Raw genomic sequence first — 20,627 nt, forward strand, 5'->3', positions numbered from 1 at the left:
GGTTAGCTTATTACCAAAATCGGTCCCACCGAGTTTGTGTAATCGGTCTCACCGAGTTTGCCTGACCAACTCTCTGGTTAGCTTATTACCAAAATTGATCCCACCGCGTTTGTGTAATCGGTCACACCGAGATTATGTTATGCCCTAACCCTAGCCATATCGGTCCTACCGAGTTGCATCTTAGTCCCACCGAAAATCCTAACGGTCACTAGGTTTGTTGAATCGGTCCGACCGAGTTTAACCATTCGGTCCCACCGAGTTTGGCAAATTGTGTGTAACGGTTAGATTTTGTGTGGAGGCTATATATACCCCTCCGCCCACTCTTCATTCGTGGAGAGAGCCATCAGAACATACCTACACTTCCAATACACATTTTCTGAGAGAGAACCACCTACACTTGTGTTGAGGTCAAGATATTCCATTCCAACCATATGAATCTTGATCTCTAGCCTTCCCCAAGTTGCTTTCCACTCAAATCTTCTTTCCACCAAATCCAAATCCTGTGAGAGAGAGTTGAGTGTTGGGGAGACTATCATTTGAAGCACAAGAGCAAGGAATTCATCATCAACACACCATTTGTTACCTCTTGGAGAGTGGTGTCTCCTAGATTGGCTAGGTGTCACTTGGGAGCCTCCAACAAGATTGTGGAGTTGACCAAGGAGTTTGTAAGGGCAAGGAGATCGCCTACTTTGTGAAGATCTATCGCTAGTGAGGCAAGTCCTTCGTGGGCGACGACCGTGATGGAATAGACAAGGTTGCTTCTTCGTGGGTGGAGCCCTCCGTGGACTCGCGCAACCGTTACCCTCCGTGGGTTGAAGTCTCCATCAACGTGGATGTACGATTGCACCACCTATCGGAACCACGACAAAAACATACGTGTCTCCAATTGCGTTTGAATACTCCAAACCCTTCTTTTTACATTCTTGCAAGTTGCATGCTTTACTTTCCGCTGCTCATATACTCATTGCATGCTTGCTTGATATGTATTGTGTTTGTTAAACCTGTGCTTAAACTCCACTTAAATTTAAGAATATTAAAAACTGCAACTTTTGGCACTTAGTCTCTAATCACCCCCCTCTAGACACCTCTTCTCGATCCTTTCACTAATTAGCACCTAGCTAACCTAATTAGTACTAGCTAATTAGAACGGGACGGCCTTAGTGGACAGAGCCCAGCCGGCCTCACTGTGGTTGTGCACACACGCACAAACGCACGGCGACTACGACCAGCCATGGCCAGTAGCTCGCACGGGAGCGGCCGGGGGTTCAGGACGACGATGGGAAGCGGCGCAGGCGGGCGCGGTGAGGCTGCGGCCGGCACAGGCGCGGTAGGGTGCAGGGCAAGCGGCAGCTGCGTACCGCAACAACAGGCAGTCGACAGCAGCGGCGCGAAGCAGCAGTAGCAGCTGCAGGCAACAAGGCATGGGGCGGCTACGGGCGCGCGCATCCAGTAGGCGCAGCGTGTGGGTGGCTGCAGGGGGCCGTGGGCGTGCGGGGTGGCTGGGGCAGGCGCACGCAGGAGCGTGGGTACGGCTACGGAGAGGTCCGGCCATTGCGGCCTTGGGTGGGCGCGGGTCTACAACACCGATTCGAAGGGGAAAGGGGGGGGGTCAAGGGAGATGCTCACCACGGGGTAGATGGTGCGCTCGGAGAGGCCGGGAAGGGCTTGACGATGATGGATTTGACGAAGGCATTAGGCGTTTCGAGGTTAAAGAAGACGAGCGGGTGGTGATGTGGTGCGGCTCCTGTCGAACGGGTGCCCGAAATCGACGCACACGAGGACGGCGCCACTCCTGGATGTACTCCTGGGCGCCGGGGAGGTCGGTGGCCACGACGGCGACGACGGCACATTGGCGATGGCGTCGGGTGGGTGTGGGGGAGAGCAAAGCGGCGCGAGGGGAGGGGAAGTGGGGATGCGCTAGGGTTCGGCCAGGGGGTCACGAGGGAGGTTTTGTAGGTGGCTAGGTGGGCGTCGATGGCCGCCATGCACGGCCATCGCCGGCGGATGGACGCCACGGTTCCCCTCTTGGCATTTACTTTTAGCAGCAAATGATCTTAGAGGTAGCTGAAGCTTGGCACATAAATACACGGTGTTATCCTAAGGCTGCACAAAAAGTTTTAGAGAATTTGGAAAATTTAGACCAATTGTTTAAAATCAAAAAAGGCTTATTTTAATGTTGTTGGACCATTTATTAAATCCTAGGAATTTATCTATGAGTCAAATGATGTTGGTTTCTACATGATAACTCCTTGGTGAATATTTGTAACCCAACCAACATTTTTTTATTTTTGAAGAAAAATAATTTGACATGCAAATTGAATATGAATTTGAAGTTGATTTGGAACAAAGTGATGATTAGCAAATAATTGTGATGACTTGACAGTCATTAACATGAGTTTACCGTACCATGATTATCGGGGTGTTACAAATCTCCTCCACTACAAGAAATCTCATCTCGAGATTTAAGAGGTGGAGTAAGGGGGAAGAGTTGGTTATGAAATTCTAACAAATGTTCTTTTTCGTGTTGCCCTTATCGAAGAGGTTGATCCATAACGTTGATGTCTTCAGTTCGCTGCATCAGGGCATCTTGATGATGTCCTCATCCTTTCTTGAGAAACTCCATCGTACTTACGAATAGGGTATAAGGGGAAAATTATAAGGACGGATATCTAAAAGGTTTGGCATCCGGTAATTATCTCAAGGAAGGAGAGTTTAGAAGCACCAGGAAATAAATCGAGAGTGCTACAAGGAGGTTCAACAAGTTTCAACTAGGTAGGCATCAAGCTGATGCATATATCAGGTGAGGAAGGGGGGGGGGTTCAGAGCAATGAAGAATAATGTTGTCGCTGGTACCGGAATGAATCATGGTAAGGAGGTTAGGTTGTGAATTACCTACGAAGCCAAGTGCAAAGAATATTTCGGAATCAAAGTTGTACAGAAGAGTCAGGTTTCGATCATGTGGAACTGTGGGTTATGGGCCCACCTTGTGTGTTGAAAAAGAAAGGGCGATGATGTTTTGCACAGACATGATAGCAAGGCATGTCAGAGGATAGCCTGCCCGTTATGTCGGCGACAACATCGGTACCAAGGGCGAGGGACGAAGAGAACCATTTTCCTGCTCGTTGAACGAGGCGGACCTATAGGCAAAGTTCTCGTCCATCGGTGGTTACCGAAATGTCATCAACAATAGTAACAGGGTCTTGCTGACAGAGTGGTATACTAGGGTGTTTTCCATAAGCAGGGAATTATTTCTGCTTATAACATATATAGGTCATAAGAAAGGTTAAACAAACCAATGGAAAGAAAATTGTGTTTATACACAAGATTTAGGAGTGTATCTTTTCCAAGGAAAAGTAGAGCATGATATACATGTTAGATCAACAAGTACATCACCATTTGGATAAAGGGGCAAGGGAATTCATGATGTTATCCATACAACAGTGTTTGGATAATAGAGCAAGAAACATATGGCAATGCACTTCCAATGTTCTTGTTGCTATTCGGAATACCTTAGTCATGCTTCGAGGTAACATTAACATGGTGTTCCAAGTAGGGGTTGGAGTTGAAGATCACAAGAAATACTCAAGGAACAATTCTAGGAATAGCAAGGAGTCCAAGGTATAACCTAGACATGATCAAACATGTCTTGGAAAGAAGACAAGGGGGGTTGTCGATGATAACTCACATCATCGAAGGTCAAGGATGGTATTTCTCACCGTGAATTCAATTGTCATCTCAACAGAAGTCAAAATGTTGATGCTGATCACGTCAAATTTTGTTGAGAGACTCTATGAAGATGCCATCGAGCAGAAAAGGAAGGATGAGGTGAAATGCTATGAGAACCACGGATTCGACACAAGCTCGAGGTTAAGCTTGTTGTTCGAGGTGAAATGATAAGATGAGGAAGATCTACGTAAGCTTAGCTCATCGTCGGAAGTTGCTCCGGGCATAATGACCAGGTAGCACAGTTAAAAGTTGGCACGATAAAAAAAATATAGCCGATCAGGTTAGGAATGATGCGATAGGGTATTAAACTTCCCAGCAACAAGTACTAGGGGTAATATCGGAAGGTAAATCGGAGTAGAGGTTGGACGGGTGAAATGATCTGCAAAGTGAAAGTATTTTAACTTATTCGGGAAATGGAATCAAGGAGGAACTATGGTCGGAACCACGATTGTAATGGATCAATTCACAGATACAAGATGAACTTGTACCATGGAAATAATTATTTTTACGAGCAGCTTCCATGATAAGTTCTACATAGGGTCCATGGGCATGAAAACAAATTTCAAGGTCGACTCCCACTTATTCAATGCATAACCTTTCATTCACTCCTTGTTTTTGAAGAAATTGTAACGCGAAAGATTTATCTGGCGAAGTACTAGAAGAGTAACACTCGTGAGAACTCTCGGGTTCACAGGGATTATGGAAGGCATAAGTTCAACCCATTGGGGCATCTTAGGAACATATAACGCAAACTTCAGGGGTAAATAACTCAAGCTCAGAAGTAGAGCCTGGCTGGAAAAAGGCAGATGACACAATTTACCAAAGGCATTATGTATCAGGGGAAGAACTCAAGGGTTTGAGAATAGGCAGGAACAATTAGATAATAATCCACCAACGGATATAGTGGACCACAAACAATCTGATGTGAGTATCGATGCTCAACCAGAAGAAGAAATAGTGCAAAGGCATCGGATTATAGAAATATCTGGATAATTTCAAAGATTAATTACAAAGGAATTATGATTTTTCATATCAGAAGATCAGAAGCAGAGGCTCTCATCAAAAGATAATTGAGTTGAATCGATATAGATCGACAATCAATCAAGGTTTCATTTGCCAAGAACAAGCCCATGTTCGGAGTGACGTCTGAGCCGGAAGGATGAATGCTAGGATCTGATTGAGGATTTCGAGCATTCACAAAAAATTGGATGAAGGGACTCGAAACAATAGAGACATAGGATGTCAACGGAGATTACTAGAAATATGGAATTAACCATAATGCCGGCACACAAGACTTTCCAAAGCAATAGGTTGCAAAGGATTCTCGGAAGGTCGAATAGCATTTCAAGATATTTTGTGAAACACATGAATAACTAGGAATGAACAAATCCTCGATAAGTGTGAGGAATTATTCGAACATGTATTCATTGCGGAAAAGGAGCTGCAAAGCAGCAGGCGCAACGGATTTTAAGAATATCAGGAAGTATTTCAGGGTATCTTGTAATAACAAGAGCAATTGGAAAAGAAGGTTTGGATGGCAAGTGTATGTGGCCATCCATAGGGATTCATCGATGGTAGGGAATTGCAACGGTGAAGGGCACAAGGGTCTCGGTAAAACATCAAAGAGTATCTTTGAAATCTTCTAGTGCACCAAGCGGCCATCTGGAATGAGGGGCTCTCCGGGAGGAAGTAGTAACGAGAACATAAGGTTAGAGTTAGTAAAATATTTAACCCGAATAGAAGAGAGATCAGAGTCCCAGAGTATAGACGAGGAGTAAAAGATCATATACCACCCATATGGTGACGTGGGCCCGTAAGCCACACAGCCATGTTAGTAAAAGTTTTTGTAGTGACTAGACTCAATTTCGGCCAAGGAGTTGGAAAGGGGGCTACCAACAGGCAGTCGGCTCTGATACCAACTTGTGACGCCCTCGATTCAACCATACACCAATCATACACGCAAATGTGTATGATTAAGATTAAGGACTCACGGGAAGATATCACAACACAATTCTAGACACAAATTAAAATAATACAAGCTTTATATTACAAGCCAGGGGCCTCGAGGGGTCGAATACATAAGGTTGAATACACAAGAGTCAGCGGAAGCAACAATATCTGAGTACAGACATGAGTTAGACAAGATTGCCTTAAGAAGGCTATCTCAAAAGCAACAATGATCGAAAAGGTAAGGCCTCCTGCCTAGGAGCCTCCTAACTACTCCTAGTCGTTGGCGGTCTTCACGTAGTAATAGGCCTCCTCAGGGTAGTAGTAGTAGTCATCAGTGGCGTCGTCTGGCTCCTGGGCTCCGTCATCTGGTCGCAACAATCGGGTATGGGGGAAAAGAAGTAGCAAAGCAACCGTGAGTACTCATCCAAAGTGATCACAAGACTTACATCAGATCTAAACTAGTATGCATCTATATCAAAGGAAAGGGTTGTATCTGTGGACTAAACTGCAGAATGCCAGAAGGGAAGGGGAAACCTAGCCTATCGAAGACTAGCATCTTCTGGAAACCACCATCTTGCAGCAACAGGAGGGAGTAGAGTAGCATAAAGTACAGTAGCAGTAGTGTTATCAACCTCGGCGAGAGATCATTTCTCGACTCCCTACGAGAAAGCAATCCCAGAGCCATACTATCCATTTCTCATCACCATCCATTTCTCATCACAATCCATTTCTCATCACAAGTATCCAATTCTAGTTGTATCGATCGGGATACAACTCCAAGTGTCCGTTACCGTAGGACAGGCTATCGATAGATGTTTTCTTCCCTACAGGGGTGCACCAACTTACCCACCACGCTCGATTAACTCCGGCCGGACACACTTTCCTGGGTCATGCCCGGCCTCGGCCAAACAATACGCCGCAACCCGACCTAGGCTTAATAGAGAGGTCAGCACACCGGACTAAACCTATGCCCCTAGGGGTCATGGGCCATCTCCCCGGGAACTCCTGCACGTTGCGTGGGCGGCCGGTGAGCAGACCTACCTACCTCCTTCAACAAGGCAGGTGCTTACGCAGTCCAACCCGGCGCGCGCCGCTCAGTCGCTGACGTCTATTAAGCTTCGGCTGATGTATACGACGTAGAACGCCCATACAATGCCCACGTGATGATTAGTGCTATCAGGCCAGAGTTCCCTCGGATCAAATATCCAAATCGTAGTGGATTAGGAACGCGCGATAACGAGCAGAGACTCACGATCGATGTGACCCCGTCGCCCCGTCTCGAGTACTTTCGACAAGAGCTAAGAATTCCCGGCCACGCCTCGTAAGTGTCTCGCAGGCAACTTCCAGGTAAACCCGACTCCACATCACTCGCAATTAAGCTCGCGCGGGTACCCCTCAAGGTCGACCCGTCTTTAGTAACATGGTTCAGTGTAAAGTCATAGTAACCGTGTGTCTAACACCAAGAGGAAAACCCTGAGGAATCACCCTTGATGGACTCCACTCAATGTATTCATCAAGGTGAACATAAGAGGAATCACCCTCGAAGTTCACACTTAAGGGGTTGCACGACAAAGTCGTATCGGAAGTGGTTAAGGCGGAATCACCCTCGATGACCACGACCGAATCGCTACACTACAGAGTAACATCAGAAGTGCTGATGAGGTCTCACCCCCGACACTCGATAGTAACATAGTAGTGTCGAGCAACTAAGGGGAAAGTGATGTGCGGTGTCGGGGCCTGGTCTTCGATCCCGTTGATCGGGTCTTCGTTGATGAAGCAGGGGCAGCAAGGACAAGGTGGGGGTCACTGATGGATCACTAACCAACCTATACTAAGCAGTTTAGGATAAGCAGGTAGGTAACAATAGCAGGTTACAATAAACAGGCTATGCATCAGAATAGGAGCAATCAATTACAGTAGCAAAATCTAATGCAAGCATGAGAGAATGGAATGGGCGATATCGGGATGATCAAAGGGGGGGGGGGCTTGCCTGGTTGCTCTGGCAAGGAGGGGTCGTCATCGACGTAGTAGATCACAGGGGCGGCATCGGTCTTGGGGTCTACCGGAGAGAAGAGGGGGAAGAAACAGTAAATATAAAGCAACATGGCACCACAAAGCATAAGATGTCAAAAAGCGGTGCCGGGTGTGACTAACGTATGGCTACACGATATAGGTGAAGGGGGGATTCAACCGGGAACGTTTTCTCGGTTCCGGACCTGTGTCAGACAGATGACCGGAGGGGGAAAGTTCCATGTTCAGATAGTTAGAGGCATCTGACATGTATGTGGGTAGCGTATTCGGGTTCGTCTCATTTTTCTGAGCAACTTTCATATATAAAAACTTTTTCATCTGAGTTACGGATTATTTTATATTAATTTTTAAAGTTTTAAATGATATTCTGAAATTTCTGGAATTAAATTAAATTTGAGAAAAAAACAGAACACGTATGTCACCTAGTACTACTCTGGCCAAGTCTATTACATGTGGGGCCAGAGGGGTGCTGACTCAGCAGTCAACAGTCAAAGTGTTGACTCGGTCAAAAGCGAACAGTGCCGTGGGTCCCATATGTCATTGACCGTAGTTAAAATAAAAAGGATATTTAGATGAGGGCCACTGTCATTGGGCCATTAGGCTAATTAGCACCAAACTAACCTAATTAGTACTAGCTAATTAGAACGGGACGGCCTTAGTGGACAGAGCCCAGCCGGCCTCACTGTGGCTGTGCACACACGCACAAACGCATGGCGACTACGGCCAGCCATGGCCAGTAGCTCGCACGGGAGCGGCCGGGGGTTCAGGACGGCGACGGGAAGCGGCGCAGGCGGGCGCAGCGAGGCTGCGGCCGGCACAGGCGCGGTAGGGCGCAGGGCAAGCGGCAGCTGCGTAACGCAACAGCAGGCAGTCGACAGCAGCGGCGCGAAGCAGCAGTAGCAGCGCAGCGGCAAGAGCAGCTGCAGGCGACAGGGCATGGGGCGGCTACGGGCGCGCGCATCCAGTAGGCGCGGCGTGTGGGTGGCTGCAGGGGGTCGTGGGCGTGCGGGGTGGCTGGGGCAGGCGCAGGCAGGAGCGTGGGTGCGGCTACGGCGAGGTCCGGCCATGGCGGCCTCGGGTGGGCGCGGGTCTACAACGCCGATTCGAAGGGGAAAAGGGGGGGGGGGGGGGGGATCGAGGGAGATGCTCACCACGGGGTAGATGGTGCGCTCGGAGAGGCCGGGAAGGGCTTGACGGCGATGGATTTGACGAAGGCGTCAGGCGTTCCGAGGTTGAAGAAGACGAGCGGGTGGTGATGCGGTGCGGCTCCTGTCGAACGGGTGCCCGAAATCGACGCACACGAGGACGGCGCAACTCCTGGATGTACTCCTGGGCGCCGGGGAGGTCGGTGGCCGCGACGGTGACGACGGCACAGTGGCGATGGCGTCGGGTGGGTGTGGGGGAGAGCAAAGCGGCGCGAGGGGAGGGGAAGTGGGGAGGCGCTAGGGTTCGGCCAGGGGGTCACGAGGGAGGTTTTGTAGGCGGCTAGGTGGGCGTGGATGGCCGCCACGCACGGCCACCGCCGGCGGATGGACGCCACGGTTCCCCTCCGCTCCTGTAGCGAGAAGGGAGAAGAGGTGAGGTGGGTTGGGCTGTCCACTATGGACTAGAGCCCAGTCTGCCTAGCTCTTTCCTTTTCTTTATGTATGTTATTTAATTATTTGGCATTTACTTTTAGCAGCAAATGATCTTAGAGGTAGCTGAAGCTTGGCACATAAATACACGGTGTTATCCTAAGGCTGCACAAAAAGTTTTAGAGAATTTGGAAAATTTAGACCAATTTTTTAAAATTAAAAAAGGCTTATTTTAATGTTGTTGGACCATTTATTAAATCCTAGGAATTTATCTACGAGTCAAATGATGTTGGTTTCTACATGATAACTCCTTGGTGAATATTTGTAACCCAACCAACATTTTTGTTTTATTTTTTAAGAAAAATAATTTGACATGCAAATTGAATATGAATTTGAAGTTGATTTGGAACAAAGTGATGATTAGCAAAATAATTGTGATGACTTGACAGTCATTAACAGGAGTTTACTGTACCATGATTATCGGGGTGTTACATCTTGTCTAGTGCGTCGATTTGTGGAGGAGGCTACATAATATTTGGCTTCCGGATGGGCATGATGAGTTGCAGTGGCGGTGGATCGACTCCGGTCAATAGTTGGCAGGATCATGCTACCTTGCACTCTTTCAGGGATCAATCATGGACCTTTTCGGGCGGCTAACCTGGAAGACATGGGCTGCTTTGCGCATTAAAGCTTTCTCCTAGCTTGCCATCCAGGATTGATGTTGGACGGTCGATCGACTTAGTCGTCGTGGTCTACGTAGGAACATTGTGTGTTATGTGATAAGGTACTGGAATCTATGCACCATCACTTTGTGGTCTACCCCTTCTCTGACAGGTGGAGCACGAAGTCCTGTCTTGGTGCCGATCCACTGCAATGCTCCCAGACGCTAGGGCTAACTTCCCGAATTAGTGTGCTTGCACATACTCTCAGGCTCCTGCCTCGCTTCGACGTGGGATCTCCTCTGTCATCAGTATCACGGCGTGGTGGCTTTGGAAGCACCACAACGACTGCACTTTCATGGTATGCGCCCCTCCACCTCCTGCCTCGTGCATGCCATCCAGGACGATGCGCACACCTGGGCTAGGGCCGGTGCCATAGGGCTGGATAGAATCTTGCCTGAGACATAGCCATCTGTACTTGGGTTGAGCACCCCATTTCTATTGCTCCGGGCATCATACTCGCGCCTTCCTGCACATGTGTTGTGTGATGTCACCCACTTTGTAATTTTTCACTCCTTTTATCAATGAAAATATACACAAGCTCTTGCGTATTCCAAAAAAAAAACTACACAAATTAAACAAATAAATGATTAACTAACCGCATGATCTCAGAGAGTTAAAGAGAATGCATAAACTCCATGTAGTTAAACAACAAATGATCTCAATTAAAACAATGAACAATATTGAATCTCAACCAATACATCATCCAAATTAACAATATTGGCCTTCACCGTCTGAGCATAAGAGTGTGTCGTCGCGAACACTGGGTCATGCCTCCGGTACTTGGGCGGGTCGAAACTTCCGCAATGCTCGTCCATAGCAAGGCCTCCGTCTTCACCATTTGTTACGCTGCATCTGTCTCCGCCGCCACGTTGTCGCCATTGCCAGAGAGAATAGAGGATGATGAGGAGAGCGGGAGACAGTTACCTTTTTGTGGGTCTCGGGTGGGAGAAGGAGGGGACCAGTGAATCACGCGGTTAAAGGCCGTCGGGTGCCATTCATCACCCCCTAAAAGCGGGCTTTACCTATCAATTTAGAGGTTAACCAGGCCAAACAAGCGATCAGTGCGATTTGCAAGAAAAAGTGTGTTAGCGTGCAGTAAAAATTGCAGAAAAAAATATTGTCTCAGTTGTGGTGGTTATGTGTTATTCACTGTTGTGCAAAGTGTTTTCCTCAATGACTTCTAAAAAAATAGAGGCAAAAGATTTTCCTCATCTATATTAATTAATAAGGATTTTACAGAGTTAATGGTACATGGTGATACAAGCCTTACACCGTCACATGAAAACCACATGGGGTCTACTCTCACGACATCAATAAACTCAGGAAGTCAGGTGCTTCACCCCAGCGGCGATCCGAATCTTGGCTTCCTCCTTAATGCTTTGCATGATGTAATGCGCCAACGTCGATTTTTGCGGAAAACACGGGCATTTCTTTCGTTCCATATTGTCCAAGTCACAAGCATGGCCAGAGAGACCACTGCCTTCAGGTTGGATATGCTTGGGCCCGACATATTCGTCCAAGGATCTAACACTTCTCTAAACCAAGCCATGCCGAATGGGATAGGTCCAAGGCAGCTAAACCAAGCCATGCCTCGACCAACCTCCAAATCCTCACAGTGAAACGACACCCAAAGAAGAGACGAGCAGTCGTCTCATTGCCCTCTTGCACAAGGAGTAAAGCCCACAGTTTTCCCAACCTCTTTTAGCGAGAGGATCCGCGTAAACTCAGTTTTGTATACCAAGTCATGAGAAAAATTTAACCTTTGCTGGGGCACATGCCTTCCAAATGGCCTTGTTCATTATAGTTAGCGTGGCTCCAAAGAACTGTGCTTTGTAAGCCAACTTTGTCGAGATGTCGTTGACCGTGAACTTCCATGGTGTCCTCCACCTCGTCCTCAAGATGGACAAACGAGAGCTTAGTGCAAAGGTCGATGTATTCACGAATGTGCCTCACAGAGAAGTTTGTGTTAAGTTTAATCCGTCGAATCCAGGCATTGTCGGCCAAGGCCCGGCGAACAGTTCATTTTTTGCTGCTTGAGGCGGCAAAAACATGGGGGCAATATCTAATGGCCGCTTGCCATCCAAGCATGGCGAGTTTCAGAAAGGCGTCTTGGCTCCATTACCCATAGAAATGGCCGTGCAAGCATAAAAAAGTTTCATATAAATCTCTTGTCGCATGGGTTTTCAATACCAATCCACAACTTAGAGGAAGATGTGGATAATAGGGTAGCGACGCAATCTCTCAATCTAGACATATACTTCTTTCGTCTCAAAATTCTTGTTTTAGATATGTCTAGATACGGATGTATTTGGAACGGAGAGAGTACTTCATTTGATCACCGAACCAGACAACCAGTGTGTCACGAAATGTGTCACTGATGGAAAACACTCATATGACGTGTATCGCGTATAAACCCTAAATTGTGGCCGACCAAAGAAGCCAAACAGAGCCAATCATCCATCGTTACGTGTCGCAAACCAACCACAACAGTCCAGCGATTCTTTTCAGTGGCCATCTCTGGTCACCTAGTGTCGTGTTTAAAAAGGATCGACAAAATCCATTCGTCCAGACAATCAGTCATAAACTCATGTTCCCATCCAGCAAAAGACATCATCCACAGTTCTACTAGTATGCATTATGCACACGAAAAAAGACCTCAAACTGAAAGGCCGCTTGATCTTCTCACCAGAACTACTTAAAAGGAGCCATGGAAAAATCGGTCTCATTTCCACCGCTGGATGATACAGTAAGAGACATCATAGTACAAGTCGGTCTGTACACCAAACGAATCAACAGAATGAACCCAAAGAGGCAAAACAAACGATCCGGATGGACCTATCGGATCGGATGAGGCTTAGCAGAGAGGCAGCCGGGTGGATCGATCAGCCTCGGGTGGTGACGCGGAGAGCGTGCGGCGGCGGCGGCGGCGCGAGCGGCGGGGCCACGAAGGGGAGGCTCCGCAGCATGAGCGTGCGCATCCGGCGGGGGAACGGCGCGCCGTTGAGCAGCTGCTCCAGCACCTCCGCCAGCAGCATCGTGTAGTCCTCCAGCAGCTCCGCCACTATCCCCACCAGGAACATCGCCGATGATGGGTTCGCCTTCGCCTTCGCCTCGGCTTCGCGGTGCGGTAAGAAAACGAATCGGTTTTCGCTAGCTCGGGATTTGTGTGTAGTACTTTGGATGTGGATGCGGATGTGGTGTTGACTTGTTACCGTCCGAGAGGGGAGCAGGCGTCCGCGGCTTTTAAAAGGGAACGGGTTCCGGCGCGTCGTGTCCTGTGGGCAGTGGACGCTGGTTTCGGATGTGACGGGATGGCGGCCCGCCTGTGGTATGTGCTAGAATCCGGCAGAAGGAACGGCTACGTTCCCGCGGCGATGGTGTGCTGCGGCGGAGAAACGGCCCACATCAGCTGCGGCGGAGTGGGTGCTGCTGCCGTGAACTTGGTCGATAGCCTAGCCGCCGTGTCTCGCGCTGCGGTTCCCGAAACCGGCAAACCGGTATCGCTCGCTCGTAGGTTATACGACGACCACCGCTGGAATTCTGACACGGGCTGTGGCTCACGAGGTAAATGGGACGCTTGGTCCACATCGTGGGACTTGCGGCCACATCGGCCATCACTTTTTTTTGTTAGAGGCAAGAGCAGACCCACAAACTTGTAATGTATGTGATGGTTTACTTCACAAATTTGCAAAAGATGATCAACCCACCCTTAAACTCACATTGTGAGCAAAGTTTTAATCCACATCCAATCAGGAGTGGACAAATGGTGCCTCCTCGCTGGCCGCGTCGTGGCACAGCCGCTCACCCCTGGCAATTTGCAAAAGGGCCCTCCTCTTTCCAAAAATCACGCATGCGTACATGCCTGGGCCGCCCTTTGTGAACTGATTGTGCACCGTATATTGGCTGACCATATTGATAGAAGAATGTACACAAATAGCTGAGGCAAGCTAAAAATTTCTCATAATCTTCGTAGCATTGGCAGGATAGAACACAGGGGATGGTCACAGGTCACAAGTCGCTATTTGGCACAAAACTAAGAACATAACAGAAGAGTAAAGATAAACTGTTCACATTATTTGATGGGCAACGCGCGTGCTGTTGCTGCTGCTACTACTGACGCAGGAAAGCTTTGCTTGGTTTAAGGCATCTCTACCGGCAATCCGCAAATTTTCTCCCACATCTGTCCGTGGGCACAGATGCAGAAGACTGTCATCCAATCGTAGCCGCATATATTTTGAACCAACTGGACGAAATTCATGCAAATACGATCGGATTTCATATAAACATCATGGATTTCATACAAACCGGACTAAAACATTTACATTTTGAATATATTTTAACTAAAGAAGGTAAAACAATGTGCACGTATGGTCGCGCGGAGCTTCACTCCCACGACACGGTACACTAGTCTACGGCCAGCCGCGGCAGATCCCTTTGTCTTCCCCATCTCCGACAGCCCGCTCAAAGGACTGTCGGGAGCCCTGGAGGTATATGCTTCAGTGCATAGGGTGGCTTGCTTCCCCACCGCTCATCGGAGTGGAACCGTCGGCTGATGCTTCAGCCGGAGGAGAAGGGGGGGGGGGGGCGCCTCCGCTTTCGTCGAGCCCAGGCGGGGGGTCGACGATGGTCTGCGTTGAAGAACCGGACAAGAAGACACCGACTATGTACGTCGGCGTCGCCTCGGCGGTGGCCTTCATGGGACCCAAGCAGTGGCGGCCTCCCGTGTTCTAATTCTCCTTGATGATGGCGGCGAGCACAGACGTGCTGACCGCCACCTCGTTAATGTCCGTGCAGCTGGCTTCTTTCTCCGCCGGCATGGTGCGACTACGCGCGCGTCGACGAGGGATGGCGCGGTTCCGGAGATATGCATTCCTACACGCCGACGTTCGGGATATAGTAGACAACGGTGGCGTCACAAGTTGCGAGATAAGGCAAAACCTTAGGTATTTTCGTTATGTCTTTGGACGTGGCAGATAACGGCATATATAATAGGACCAGGGACGGTATCGTGTCGTGATCACGATCTCAAACTGACTTTATATAATAGGACCAGGGACAGTATCGTGTCGTGATCACGATCTCAAACTGACTTTATATAATAGGACCAGAGACGGTATCGTGTCACGATCACGATCTCAAACCTACTTACCGAAATAAATAATTAACTTGTGTGCCAAGATATCAAAAAATAAAACGGCAAAAGGAAGCAGCAGTTCTGCAAGCTCACTTCGTTCTTCTTTGATGCTTGTGCAATGGACAAAATGTGCTTACCTTGCAGTCCAACATTTGCCCTCCCCGTTGTGGATCGCCTCCACAAGGGCGGTGTAGTTCCAGTTCTTGATGACATTGTAAGGTCCGTCGTGGATCTCCACCTCGATGGTGTACCCGCCATTGTTGACCAGGAAGATTATGTTGATCTGTCCGCACCACAACATAGTCGACACATCATGTGTTGTCACCTGCAGACGATGGAATTACCCGAACATTGTTGTTGCAAAACCCTAAACCCTAGCCTGCCCTAGCTCGTCCTCTCTCTCACACAGCTCGCTCCTCTCTGCAACAGACCGCGGAGGAAGAAGAAGGGAGATGAGGTGGACATAGGGGTTGCCGGCGCACGAACGCCCCGCCGCACGGACGGCTTTTTTTTTCCTCGAGCACGAACTCGATGCCCCAGACTACACCGTTACAACGATCGACCCGAGGCTTATATAGCCGGGCTTGTGCTGGGCACGACCCACACGCTCCCACCCTGTCGGCGCCCCGATCGGCCCGCTCCGCTCGCGGCCACCTCGCGCACGCACACGCGCAGCTCGCGGTGAGCCCGCAACGATCACGCCCACCTCACGACCCCGTAACCTCCTGGTCTACACCACGCACGCCCGCTGGGTGCACACACACGCACACTCTAGCCTAACTCACGCACGCACGCACACACACCCTGAGCCACGGACCCGGCGCAGTCCAGTCCGCGCCCGCCGCGCCTGGCGCGTGCACACGCAAAGCGCGGTGGCTCTTATTCCCAACAAACATCATATTAGAAACAGCACGCGGTGCAAACAAATTGCAGCACACGTCAGCAGAGATCGGATCGAGGGATGTTTCACTTAAAAGCTCCCATCACCAATGCACTCTATGGCATGCTTGTCACTCGCCCCTTGCGTGTACCCCGTGTCGGTGTCAAAACCGGCGGATCTCGGGTAGGGGGTCCCAAACTGTGCGTCTAGGGTTGGTGGTAACAGGAGACAGGGGACACGATGTTTACCCAGGTTCGGGCCCTCTTTATGGAGGTAATACCCTACGTCCTGCTTGATTGATCTTGATGAATATGAGGCTTACAAGAGTTGATCTACCACGAGATCGTAATGGGTAAACCCTAGATGTCTAGCCTGTATGATTGTGATTGCCTCTAAGGACTAAACCCTCCGGTTTATATAGACACCGGAGGGGCCTAGGGTTGTACAGAGTCGGTTTACAAAGGAAGTAATCTACATATCGGAACGCCAAGCTTGCCATCCATGCAAAGGAGAGTCCCATCCGGACATGGGAGGAAGTCTTCTGTCTTGTATCTTCATAGCCCATTAGTCGGGCCCATGTTACATAGTCTCGATGCCCGAGGACCCCTTAATCTAGGACTCCCTCAGTAGCCCATAAACCAGGCTTCAATGACGATGTGTCCGGCGCGTAGATTGTCTTCAACATTGCAAGGCGGGTTCCTCCTTCGAATACTCCAAAACAGTCTTCGAACACAGAAAACGTGTCCAGCTCTGCAAAACGAGTACCACACACACACACACACACACACAGAGTATAATATTCTATGAGTCCAATCCACTGACAACTTTTGTAGCGTGACATCACGTCACTGCCCGGCCATTATTTCGAACCGTTTTTAGCCTCCCGCTCCATGTTTCAAGATGCGGTTTTATTGGCACGTCTTGTCAAAGCAGAGATCGTGTCCCCTTATTGCGGGATTCTCATCAATATGGACGTGGGTAATCCAACCGCGCTGTCTGCACGACCCTTGGGGAATAGGCGAGTTTTAAGGCGAGTGGGGAGGCGCTTGATATTCGCAGCCTTTATAAAGGTATAAGGATTTCACCTTTTCACTCACGCCCTCTTCCTCTCTGCCCATCCATTCTCGAGCTCCAACGCCCAAGCTTCCATCCTTTCCACCTCAAAAAAGCACTCCGGCCATGTCCGGATCTGGAGCGCAGGACAAGTGGATGGTTTACTTCGTCAAGGAGAAGGACATCACCAAGCTCCGGGAGGCCGGGTACTTAGCCAAGGAAATCACCCACCGGCTTCCAGCAACGGGGCAGATCATCCCCACCCCGGAGCCCCATGAGAGGGTGGTATTCATCCCCCACTTCGTCCGTGGATTGGGATACCCTCTCCACCCATTCGTCCGCGGACTCATGTTCTACTACGGGCTAGATTTCCATGATCTGGCCCCCAACTCCTTCCTCAACATCTCGGCATTTATCGTCGTGTGTGAGGCCTTCCTCCGCATCCCACCCCACTTCGGATTGTGGTTAAAGATCTTCAATGTGAAGCCAAAGGTGGTGGGCGGTCAACACGCAGAGTGCGGAGGTGCCATGGTGAGCAAGATGCCCAATGTCTCATGGCCCAAAGGTACCTTCGTGGAGACCGTCAAAGGGTGGCAACAGTAGTGGTTCTACGTCATAGAGCCTCGCGATGCCACCTGGGCCACGACTCCCCAATTCCAGTCCGGAGCCCCGATGCGGCTCACCTCCTAGCTAGAGAAGGGCCTGGACTGGTCTTCGTGGGATGAGCTGACAGCGCTTCACACGTGCATCAGAAGCATGGTAGACAAGAACATCAAGCTTGTCAATGTGATCCAGGTGATGCTCGTTCGCCGGATCCTTCCGTGCCAAAGTCGGGCTTGCCATTTGTGGGAGTTCGATCCGGCCGAGCACCAGACCTTGCAACAGTTCTTCGGCACTACGCATGAAGACATCTGGAAGGTGCTCTTTAAGGCCAACGAGACGTGGCCAGCGACGACCGAGGACCGCGGGCACGACCTGGCCCATCCCGCCAGTCCGGTAAGTTTTTCGTATTTTAAGGTGTATCCTTTACTTGCATACTCAAGGAAGACGCCTAAGCTTCCCCATTTATTTTTTCAGGGCTGGACAAGGAAGGCGGAGCGGATCCAGTGTCCGGCTCCGCTGCCCGAAAACCCAGCAATCCCTCTTCTGACAAAGATGCTGGTTCCGGCGCCCTACCAAGCAACGGAGAAGAAGACCAAGGAGACCAGGAGTGGTCTCCGCCGTAAGGGCACTTTGGATGTGACGTCCGAAGACGCCGAGACCCACTCCTCCCACACCGAGGACGACGAGGAGGAGGAAAGCAACTCTCCCCCAGAGAGGGGAGGAAGAAAAGGGCGACCTTCACGCATCTGGAGGCAGAGGCGTCCAAGAAGGGGAAGGTCTCCCCCGCGGACAACTCCGCGTGGGACATCGATAGCAGTTCCGAGTGGCGCCCCAGGGATAAGCCCCTAGCCAAATCGTAAGTACTCAAAGATGCACACATATACCCAGCTCCTTTACTTTATGGTTTTAACATGTTGATTTATGCGCTGTAGTCCAGCTCGTTCCGACCTCCAGTGATCCTCATCTTCGGGGAATTCGCTGGATCCGAAGGTGATGGACAGCGGGTCCCTTCTGGTGGCCTCTTCTCCCAAGGCCATGGATGACACCGAGGTGTTGTCCCGAAGGACCTTCCCAGGCCAGGGAGAGACGCAGGAGGCCGTCAGGGTGGTGCCAGAGGACGAACCCTCGGTCGCCGGACTCATGGGGGAGCAAATCCCCATGGAGACTGGTGATGGGGGCCATATCCAATCCGGCCCCCAGCCGAATATAATTCTGGAGATGTATACGGCTCCGAAATCCGGCAAGCAGCCTCCTTCGAAAGAAGGAGGTGCACCGATCCCACCAGTGACCTCTATCCATCCAGAGGCACCGGATACTCTACTAGAAGCGTTGCGAAGTGCTTCCGTTGTTGAGGAACACCGTACCCTCATGGGTACGGTGGTTGAGAGGATTCAGTCCACAAAGAGCCGACTGACCGAAGCTTGCACAAGCCTTCTAACAGGCTTTATGATATGAAAACACAATTTATGCAAAAGGAATGTCATAGTATAGACAGTAGCCCCTGAGACACTGTCCGGTGTTCGAAAAGAAAAGCCGGACAGAGGATCAAATAATTTTCGCAAGAGACTAACCATACGTGTCTATGTGAATAAGCAGGCGTCTTTGCTCGCTGCGACCTTTCATGCTGTTGAGGTCTCCGGACTGAAGTGGAGTCTAGAGCGGACCGAGGAAGAGCTCGGCCGTGTGAAAAAACAGCTGGAGGACCATCATGGTATGCAATGACCTTGTGTAGATTCAGAAAGGATGAATGATTTGTGTTGACCATACTTCCATGATATTTTGTAGGAGCGGCGACCGAGGTGGAGACCCTCAAGAAGGTGCTGGCCGAAGCCCAGGAGAGAGCGGCAAAGGAACAAGCCGCTCGCGATAAACACGAGGCCAGGTTTGGTGAGGTCCAGCAGGAGCTCCAGGACGCCATGAGGAAGTGCGAGTCCTTGGAGCGCAATATTGCGGATCAAGAGTCCGAACTTGCCAAGGCCCGCCAAAGCGCACACGATGCCCGGGTTGAAGCCAAGGGTGCCCTCCAGGAAATCCAGGAGGCCAGAAAAATTGCGGCGGGTAAGGCCTTTATTATGCAGAGCAAGTATGTGAAGAAAAGGTTCCTCTTACTGACCCGGATTTGGAGTTCTCCAGGGGCGTTTGCGGATCTGCCGCGCAGTGTTTCCGACGCTGCGGAATTCTTCCAAGCCGAAGAGGGGAGCTCAACGGAGAAGCTGTTCTGGTCGTAATACCTTGCGCCAGAGCATCCGGTGCCCTTTAGCAATCAGCTGAAACAGCTGACCGAACTGCATAGGGTAGCCAAACTGGCCATGAAGGATTTTGATAATCCGTCTATGGCCCACCAAAGCCATACCCATCAGCTACTTCGAGCTTGTGAAGCGGCTGGTCAATGCCTGCCCTCGGCTTGATGCCATCAAGCGGTCGGTCTGCATTGAAGGTGCGTGGATGGCCTTCACCCGTGTCAAGGTGCAGTGGGCGAAGATGGACGCTGTCAAGCTCGCGACCAAGGGACCGCCCGCGGGCAAGGAGCACCGCATGCCCGAGCTGTATTTTGATGATGTCCTGAAGGGATCCCGCATTGTAGAGGGTCAGTGTTCAAAAGACATTATCTTTGAATGAAGTCATTCATGTTATCCCTTCATGTATTATGAAATAGAGCCGTTATGTAATATAATGTTTGTTGTTTGAAAATTTTACCTCCTGTGCGGCCGTTTTGTTAAATCTGAGAGTTGGCCAGTCGTCGGCTTCAGCCCCCACGTAGGTAGTATGGGGGTGTTCGGGATGGAATCTAAACACTCTTAATCCAAGAGTTTGGTCCTTGAAGGAGGTGTTTAGCGCAACGAACCAGGCAATCGGACTATGTGGCTTTATCACCCTCACTTAGCCATAGGAGTTTGACAATAGAAAAGTAGGCGCAACCCCTAGTGAGTATATAATCCGGACTAGGGTGTTGT

The 20,627-nt window shown here is 49.9% G+C and overlaps 1 protein-coding gene across 1 annotated transcript; it reads right to left on the reverse strand.

The window, feature by feature from the left end:
• Window positions 1–12,567: 12,567 nt before the first annotated feature.
• On the reverse strand, window positions 12,568–13,232 carry LOC123185799 (uncharacterized). Its single transcript, XM_044597623.1, has one exon. It carries the CDS (start codon window positions 13,081–13,083, stop codon window positions 12,886–12,888), a length of 198 nt encoding a protein of 65 aa, XP_044453558.1. The 5' UTR covers window positions 13,084–13,232; the 3' UTR covers window positions 12,568–12,885.
• Window positions 13,233–20,627: the final 7,395 nt, after the last annotated feature.

Source organism: Triticum aestivum, chromosome 2A (assembly GCF_018294505.1).
Source record: "Triticum aestivum cultivar Chinese Spring chromosome 2A, IWGSC CS RefSeq v2.1, whole genome shotgun sequence".
Lineage (NCBI taxonomy): Eukaryota > Viridiplantae > Streptophyta > Magnoliopsida > Poales > Poaceae > Triticum > Triticum aestivum.